The 9,771-nt window shown below is 35.6% G+C and overlaps 1 protein-coding gene across 2 annotated transcripts; it reads left to right on the plus strand.

Moving 5' to 3' along the window:
- Positions 1 to 306: 306 nt before the first annotated feature.
- Positions 307 to 8,173, plus strand: LOC131157843 (organic cation/carnitine transporter 4). 2 transcript variants are annotated; one of them, XM_058112259.1, is made up of 4 exons: positions 337 to 1,142; positions 5,759 to 6,341; positions 7,293 to 7,909; positions 7,993 to 8,173. In XM_058112259.1, the coding sequence occupies exons 1-3, from the start codon at positions 725 to 727 to the stop codon at positions 7,897 to 7,899; spliced, it is 1,608 nt and encodes a 535-aa protein (XP_057968242.1). In that variant the 5' UTR covers positions 337 to 724; the 3' UTR covers positions 7,900 to 7,909; positions 7,993 to 8,173. The 2 variants fall into 2 exon arrangements, with proteins under 2 accessions (XP_057968237.1, XP_057968242.1); XM_058112254.1 differs by having other exon boundaries at positions 307 to 1,142; positions 7,293 to 8,173.
- The last annotated feature ends 1,598 nt before the right edge of the window (positions 8,174 to 9,771 follow it).

Genomic DNA, 9,771 nt, shown 5'->3' on the forward strand with positions numbered 1-9,771 from the left:
AAAATATACTTCGAATCATCCAAGCTACTCTTATTTTATCTTTTTTTAAGTGATAGAGATAAGAAAGTTCTTCGGAAGTTATTCAACATTTCTATTCCGCAACCTACACATCAACGCAAGGACGTTCAAATTTTCAATGTAATTTCAATGTTTTCCTTTTAAAAATCGGAAGCAATTAAGTGGAGTGCCAGGCCGCGTGAACCACAGGGCCACAACTCTTCCATTCCCTGCAGTTCCGGACCCATGCATCTTCCTAATCCTGGCCGCCCCGAATCCCAAACCCGTTTTGTTTAAGCTATAATACTACTGGCAGGGCGGCCGTGTCGTCTCACAATATTTTCAGAAGCCGTGGCTCTTTTTCTCTTTCCTTTATTGGCAGACCTTTCCTGCAACTTCAATTTTCTTTTCTCTTCTTATCCTTTCCTTTTACGTACCAGTTTAATTTTAAAGTAATTAGTTTACCCAAATCCCCTCAAATCAAAGCCCCATCTTCCTCCACCAAATGAACTATTTAAAGTAATTAGTTTACCCAAATCCCCTCAAATCAAAGCCCCATCTTCCTCCACCAAATAAACTATCTTTTTTCTTTTCATTATACTTTACAAACTAAAACAAAACCGCGCGCAGAAGCAGCCGGTGCCACCCCTATAAAACGCTTTTAATGTTCCCCTTGTTCATCCCCCGCTTCCCCCTCACACTTTAACAGCCAATCACGTTCTTCGCCATGTCATCTTCGGACCCCGCCAGTCCGGACCTCCGGGTGTCGCTGCTGGCCCAGGCGGCGCCACCTGATTCGGCCGCCGGCCAACCCCAGAGGCTGACCATCGACGACATGCTCCACAGGCACTGCGGGGAGTTTGGGTCGTGGCAGCTGAGGCACTTCGTCTTGACGAGCTTCGCCTGGGCTCTGGAGGCCTTCCACACCATGGTCGTCATCTTCGCGGATCGTGAACCCGCGTGGGGGTGCGTGGCAGGGTCGGGTTGCTCGCCCGGGGCAGGTTCCGTGTGCGGGCTGGAGCCCGGGTCGTGGGAGTGGGTCGGCGGTCCGTGGAGCTCCACGGCGGCGGAGTGGGGGTTGGTCTGCGGAGAGAAGTACAAGGTTGGACTGGTCCAGGCCTTGTTCTTCGCCGGCTGCATGGTTGGTCAGTAATCAGTCTTTCCCTCTCTCCGTCACTATGTTAATGTTAATTATCATCAATTAATGCTTTCTGTATATGTTTGATTTAACTTTACTTTCTTAATTATTGGCTGACCATTTTGAACCAACAAATCCAAATTTATCCCCTGGGAATGCCTTTCTTGTCGCAATTTGAGGAGGATGGTATCATCAGCCAATCTAAATTTATGTTTTAAAATGTGTTGGGGAGTGGGAGGGCAAGTCAAGAAAATAGGCTGGCAATTAAAGATGGGGTTTAAATTTGCATGATCTTTTTTAGTTTTTGGGGTCAATATTTCTTTATCATTTTCTAAAGATCCAAACAGATACAAGACTTGGAGTCAATGAGTCATTCATTCACACCACGGTTTCATTTTTCCAATCCATGACCTCCTATGCTCTCTCAAATCTTAGTCACTCTCTTTATTTGTTTTGATTTCATAATAGGCATAATTAAATATATTTTTATTTAAAATTAAACCTATTACAGGCAAGTTGAGTGATTTGCAGTTTTTTTTTATTTTTTTAAAAAACTATATATATATATTATTAAAAGTCTAAGTGGAAAAAGTGTATGTGAGTTTATTACTTTTATCCTCACTCTCTTTAGTAGGTGATAGTTTGCCTCTAATTATTTAATAAATATTATTTTTATACCAAGAATTAGTCTTGTTCACATGCTAGCTCTTCACACATTTTAGGCGAATGATTTAATCAATGATTCTTAATATTTTTTTTTATTTTTATTTTATTTAAAATTAATTTTCTAACTTTTTGAGATACAAAATCACTTATCAATGTTATCTTTATTATTATTATTATTATTATTCCATCTCTCGAATTGATTGCTCGTTTTTTGAAGGATTTTCATTTTACTCATTTATATTTTGTTTAGAACTAATAATAAATTTATCAAGAGCTTCCTTTTGAAATGACACTAATTCTTTTTTTTTTTTCTTCGTTTTTCATATTCGGATTCATATTTTCTCGTTGATATAATTAAATTTCAAAATTAACACTAACTATAAATTGACAAATTATGTAAACAAATAAAAATAAATTTAATAAATCTATAAAAATAATAAATTGAAACAATATAACTTGATTATTATTATTATTGCAAATTGATCGGCGAGCGAGACTTTAGAGATATCAGATTCTTGTCAGATACGACGCTCTAATATCAAAACTTTCAAAATTTAAGAAAAATAGAAAAAAAAAAATTCAGAGTGAAAATAATAGAAAAATAATGTACAAACATTGAAATCAAAAATTAGGATTGATAAAAATTATAGAAAATCGGAGGCTCGAAAATGATGAACACAAGAATCGGAGCAAAAATCATAAAGAGACCGAGAGATGAGAGAGAGAATGAGAGAGATGGAAAAAAATTTTTAGAGGCTAAGAGAAAGAGATAACAGTAATAGATATTTAAAAATATAATAAAGTTATTAGTTAGGAAATTAATGAAACTTGAAAAAAAAAATTAAATTGTATTTATTTTATATTTTAAAATAAAATTTTATTTATTTGTTACTAGAAAAGTTGGGAAGTGGGCATAATAAATAATATTAATATTATTTAATTAAAAAAAATTTAAAGATCTAAAATATATTATTATATTAAAAAAAATTTTAAGGACCCTAAATATTTGGACCTTGGCAAACACCTCAGCTTAAAGGTTAGGCCGGCCCTGGTTACCCATAGAGATCTAGAAATATCACGCAAGGATCCTATCTAATAAAGTAAAGAGAATCAGGACAAAAGTAATAAAATCACATTAAAGACTTTTCCGCTAAAACTTTTAATAATATGTATAGCCTAATTATTAGCTTTACTAGAGGCCTGATGTCCACATTAGGAGTATTTAGGGTTTTGTTTGGTTACATGTATACAATTAACTGTTTGGAAAAAAGTGAGAAGGAATTAGAAAATTAAGGTTGGATAGGTCACAAATGCATGGTTCTGGGTTGATGCCATTTAATTGAGGATGGGGAATTGAATACGGCACGTGGGAAGCTTAATTTGGAGTAGGGCGGTGGGTGGCTTTCATATTATGAGCTGTAGAGAGTCAGCTTTTCCGGTCATGTCTCCTCCGCGATTCCTCTTCCATCTCCTACTTCCACTTTGTGAGCTGTCGCCATTAGCTTTAGCTTAAGCTAATAGGGCCTCTGAAGTCTGACGCAAACGCTTTTAATTATTGTTGGACCTTTTTCATTTGGACTCTTTTACCACATACGTTCCGGAATATCCGAATATTTGGTGGATATACTCTCTCTCCCTCCCTCCCTCTCTCTCTTCACACACACACACACATACACACACACACATACGTATATATTGCATATAAAATAGTATTTAGGATAAAAATTGCTAATCTCCTTTAATTTTTTGTAAAAATAAAAAATAAAAACCTCTTTTTAAGATTTCAAAAACCTCCCAAAATTCTTCAAAAAATCAAATATCTCATGAAAATTTTTAAATCTTTAAGAGGGGGACTTGTTTGAATTTTAAAACTTCATAAAGGTTCTTATCATTTTACTTAAGTGGAGATTTGCGCAGCCTTTTTAGAGTGTAGTCTCTTTTGCTCTCCATTTTATTTCCACGCTCTTCCGCCGCACTCCCCCAATCATTCAGATTGGTGGATCCCCTACTCCCTACCATCTTTTTCATCCCGCATTTACATCTTTTAATTTAGAAAATTCCGGAAAGATGGATCACGTGATCACTCATAATTTTTGGTACCGAGGGTGCTCGCCGCTTCTCCATGCATCACGTGGTTTCTAGATGGGCTTTAGAAAAGTCATTGTCCAGTGGCAGTGTGTAGATGGGCTGTTAATTAAATCGAAGGCCCTGCGTTGATGCTTATATGGGCCATACCTGTCTATGGCCCAAAAATGGTTGGTGATATTTATTTATTGTTAAGTTTTCATGCCAACTCGAAAGTAGGAATGAATATAAAATATGCAATAGAGAATTGTGCTGTGGTGACGCGCATCCGTCCCGTCACTGCATGGGTCCTGGGGCTGCCGTCGCTAACGGCGGTGCCGTCGCCGCTGGTAGTCCATGTACGTGCGTGGGCCTAGAGAGTGCTAGGGCCTAATTTAGGTCTTTTTAAGGCAGGCACGTACTCGCGTTGGCTTGTGTTTTTATGCGAGCTAGCTTCCAAAAATTGATTAATTTTCGAATTCCTGGCTGAGGATGATTGAGATTGTTGAAATGGAAACAAGTTAGATTACTATATAGTGAATATAATAATAATATATAGGTTTTAAAATTATATTAATGAGGATGTGATGCTTTAACTTATTTTTGTATTTATGTATTGTGTTAGATGGGTTTTAGTTTGACTATCAGAGGAGATAATCTAAATTAAGCAAACTCAAATTAACATTATTAATTACTATTTGTTTAGGGTTTTAATTATAAAATTTGTCTGCCGGAGAAGATATTCTAAATTAAGCAAACTCAAATTAGCATTATTGATCATTATTTGTTTGATAAAAATATTAAATAATTTTTAAATGATGGTATGGATTGAGATGAGGAAATGGTAATTTGGATGAAGTGAATTTGTCATCTTAGTTTTCCATCACAAGTACAGGAATAGTTATCATATTATACAAAGGATGTCTCCAATGGAAGAGAATTGTGGAAATTGTACAAGGACTATGAAGGAGAAAGGGGTGAAAAGACTCATTAGGAGAAAGAAAAAAGATAAAGAAGAGATTAAGGAGAGAGTGAGAGAGAGAAGGGGGGAGGGAACGAAAGGTACTAGGATTTGGTTATTATCTTGTCATATTGAATTTGTTTGAGTTGTTGGATCTTTTCAACTCCCAAGTTAAAAATTATGTCCAAAGCATGGTTACTATAAATTTTACCTTATAAAATCATAAATTCAAGACATTACTCGATGGCGTAATCATAAATTGTTGGCTATTTGTAGTAATGAATGATTCTCATGTCATGTCAAAGGATTGTCTGTCTTATCATTATCTTTCAAATAAGGGGATGACTATCTTATAATTTTCTATTGTTTCGATGGTAAAGTGATATTGGCTCAAAAAAATAAAATGTATGGATATAACTTGTCTAAGAATTTATTGTAGAGATTTCATAAGTTAATTTCTTTAAGTCTTCCAAGTTTGCCTAATTTTTAATTGATGGTTATTTATTTATGTCGGCCACAATCACCAAAAATTTAATTGATTACTTGAAATGTAGCATGATTAAGTTTAATCTAACAATTTTCTCATGTAATTAAAGGTAAAGGAAAAGAAGCTGGCTTCACTATATCACACAGAGAAGGAAAAGAAGCTCGTTTCTCTTCTCCTCTCTCCCCACTTCAAATCCGTAAACAATGAGAATAACTTGAAAGCCTTAGAGTATAGGATGTTATATTAATATAAGATTTAATATATCCCTTTTGATCAAAAAAAAGATTTAAGATATCCCTAAACTGCATGGGATACACTTTTGGCGAGGGCTCTATTAGTCTTTTAATATTTATTTGTTCATTATTCACATAATTATTGAAATCTACGCGAAATATTGTATTAATTGACATGCATGCTTCCTCATGATCGATCGATCGATCTGCAGGCGCGGGAGTGTTCGGCCATCTCTCCGACTCCTTCCTAGGGAGAAAAGGATCTCTAATCATCGTCTGTGTCTTGAACGCCATCTTCGGTTGCTTAACTGCACTCTCTCCCACCTACTGGATTTACACCCTCCTCCGCTTTCTCACCGGCTTTAGCACCGGCGGTGTGGGCCTCTGCGCCTTCGTCCTCGCAACCGAGCCCGTCGGCCCCTCCAAGCGTGGCTTCGCCGGAATGTCAACTTTCTACTTCTTCTCCTCCGGAATCGCCGCCCTCTCCGGCATAGCCTACCTCTTCCAGTCATGGCGCGCTCTCTACATCGCCTCCTCCGTCCCCTCCATTATCTTCCTCCTTGCCTCCGTGCCCTTCATCTCCGAGTCCCCTCGGTGGTACTTAGTCCGCGGCAAGATTGATGACGCCATGAGAGTGATGCGCGCCATCGCCGCTGCAAATGGAAAGCACCTTCCCGACGGCGTTGTTCTCGCGCTTGACGACGACGAGGACGAAAAGAACAAGGAGGAAGTCGTCATTGCGACGACAACGAATGATAAAGAAGCCATAACGGGTTCTCTCCTGGACGTGATCAGGTACGTTAGGTTCAATATAAATTTATCTAGAATGTTTTTTTTTTTTTTTTTTGGAGATTCGGGATGGTGGTACACAATAACACTTGGATCGAGAAATTAGTATATCCACTATTTATCCGCCACTTTAGTATTAATTTCTATACTATTATAAAAGATTCCTTTATTTGATATCATTTTTTAAAAATATTAAATTTATCCCTATAAATATTGATTAGTTATATTTGAAAATAATCTTTTAACTATCCACAATTCTCTCAAAATACTTTATAAATATATCAAATTTATCCCTATAACTACTTATAATTATTTCAAAAAATCCTATAACTATTTACAGCTATCCAAAATGTCTTATAATATTTAATTTATTATTTTTCTTAATAATTTTTCAAAACTTTTAAAAAATAGAAAGTCTAACATGCATATAGTGATGCCCATGGCTAGTAATTAAATTAAATAAATTTTACATATTAGATAAGATATATGCATGTAAGTGAAAAAAAAATATTGTCAATTAAGTTCAACTTTATTTTATCAAGTACATAACAAATTTATATAAAAATCAAGTTAAATTTAGTGAATATACATTCACCATATGTATGTATGAAAGACCTTAAATTTAATTTTGTATTGAATTTACATAAAATATAATATAAAATTATATTAAAATTTATTTAAATTCACTAAAATTTAAATTTAAAATATAAAATTTATGTTTCCAAATATAACATTAAATAATTTTATATTTTATATTTGAATTTTAAGGTATTTAAAAAAATTTTAATATGCTTTTATATTATAGTTTTTTCAAATCTAATATAAATTCAAAATCTTTGTAAGTATAAGATTAATGTGTTTAATAGTTTTTTTTCCCCCACCTAATTCATACACTCCTCATACATAATATTATCTCGCAATGAATTAAAATTAACGACTTGATATTATTGCTATTAGGTCGCCGACCACTCGCATCCGCCTCTTCCTGGCGGTGCTCATAAACTTCGCATGCTCCGTCGTGTACTACGGGCTGAGCTTGAACGTCGTCAACCTGGGCACCAACCTCTACCTGACGGTGCTCCTGAACGCGATGGCGGAGATGCCGGCCTACGCGATAACGGCGGTTCTGCTGGATCGGTTCGGGAGGAGGCCATTGGCGGTGGGGACGATGTGGTTCAGTGGGGTGTTTTGCTTGGCGGGGAGTATGGCGAGGGGGACGGAGATACTGTGGAAGGCGGTGAGGATGGTTTGTGGGGTTCTGGGGATATTCGGGATGGCGGGAACTTACAATTTGCTGTTTATATACACGACGGAGCTGTTCCCGACGGTGGTGAGGAACGCCGCGCTGGGGTGCGCGACGCAGGCGGTGCAGATGGGGGCGATACTGGCGCCGATGGTAGTGATGATGGGCGGGGGTTTGCCGTTCGTGGTATTCGCGGGGTGTGGGATTGTGGGAGGGATGCTGGCGTATTACCTGCCGGAGACTTTAAACAAGCCCTTGTACGACACGATGGCCGGGTTGGAGGGCGGGGAGAAGACGTGGACCGCTACTGTGACTGTGTGAATCGGATGGAGTACTCTACTTTTCTTTGTTTATTTTTTTAGTTGTTTTATTATTTTTACTTCTAATATTTTGGTTTTTTTTTTTTCTCCATAGGTTTTTGTGACTGATATGCTTCCTTGCAATTCGAATGAATCAAATGTAATATTGAGTGCTTGAATTTTGTAATCACTCGGGTTAAGGATTCCTTAGCGAGAGATTAGTCTCGTGTGTGTGTTTGTTATGATAAGAAGTATTGTAAATTTGGGAAACAATTAAATAACTTGAAGAAAGAAAACCTCTCGTTTGTTTTGGGATTGATTTTTAGAAATTTTGTTTGTTTTTGTCCAAATCACCATTCTTTAAGTATCAAATTTACTCAAACTTCATTTAGAATTCCGTCCAACTACATGAATTTCATCCCACCTCAGGAAACTCAAGGAAAGGCATTGCCCCTTCTTCGACCGCCCATGTTGAAATTGATTTTAAATATTTTTTTTTAGATTAATTTTACTGAACTTACAAACATTGAATGCCCTATATCTGTAATTACTTTCAAGAACACAAAACTTTATCTCACCCCCAAGGAATATAAAGGGACTTAAATGTCAATCCTCTTAGCTCTACCTTAGAATTGATATTCAACAACAAAATAAATTATCATGTACTCCAAATCATTTAATCAGACCTGCTATAAGGGGGTTTCCATCAGAGAATTTGTTCTTTAGAGTTTAAACCAAGCCTACATACCCCATCGATTAAACAACATAATAAGTATTGCCTTTGATTTTCTTTGTCTAGTTCGGTTGGATGAAAATCCTGAATTTTTTGCTAAAGTTTAAGGATGTCATGGTCCTCTTCCTTATTCCTTCGTCTTCAGATTTTCTCATGTTTATATTACAATTGTGCTCATGCATGTGTTTTTTTTTTTTTCTGCATTTCAATCTTACTAGAGCTTTGGCTTCAATCACAGCTCCGATCTACTACTAGAACACGGCGAAGAGATTGTCTTTATCTTTGATCGATCAGGTAATTAACATTCTCAGTCTGCTTCTAGCTTTTGTACATTTGAATTATGATACTCATTTTTTGCTCATTATGCATGTTTGATTTTTTTTTTTTTATTGCTTCTCCTTCTCACTCTTTCCCAGTCCTTTTCAAAATACTAGGATGGAACAAGAGGTTTGGGGCTAGGTTTGTGAAAATTGAAAATTTTGTTACTTATTTACTATTATCCTTCCAAAAATTTTTAAGCTTTCTAAAATTCTTGAATTTTTTTTTTCTTGAACATTAGTTATTGTGTCCATTCCTTTAAAAAGGTGTTTTATTTTTATTTATTTTTTAAAAAAGCAAAAACGGAATATAAAACATTTTAAAAAGAAAAAAAAAATTGTTCTTTTCACTTTTTTTCCCTCTAGTGTCACACTTTAACACTTTAGATCTTATAAAAGATTGTATATTTGTAGTTGTAGCACTTTTACTTAACTAGTCAACCAAAAGTGTACTGCAATTTCTTCAAAAGAGCACATTCACAATTATCAAATACAAAGTGAAAATAATCGTCAACTATGAAAGCAAATGAAAGTCATGTGGTAAACTATAAAGTAATACAATTCATTATTCACACATGTGTGGGCAACATGTGTCTAACAAGAGAGACAAGTCGGTTAAATAAATTTACAATGGGTATTGACTTTAACTATAACTAATGAACACTTGCTTTTTCATAAATATCTGTATGTGTTTTTTTTAGATATGACATTAGATAGGTATTGACTTTTACGATAACTAACGAACACTCACTTTTTCATAAATAAATGTATATGTTATTTTAGATTTTGCATTAGAAACAATAAGCCGATTGATGATCCACACTTCCATTTTAGTTAGCTAAAC

Source organism: Malania oleifera, chromosome 1, assembly GCF_029873635.1.
Source record: "Malania oleifera isolate guangnan ecotype guangnan chromosome 1, ASM2987363v1, whole genome shotgun sequence".
NCBI lineage: Eukaryota > Viridiplantae > Streptophyta > Magnoliopsida > Santalales > Ximeniaceae > Malania > Malania oleifera.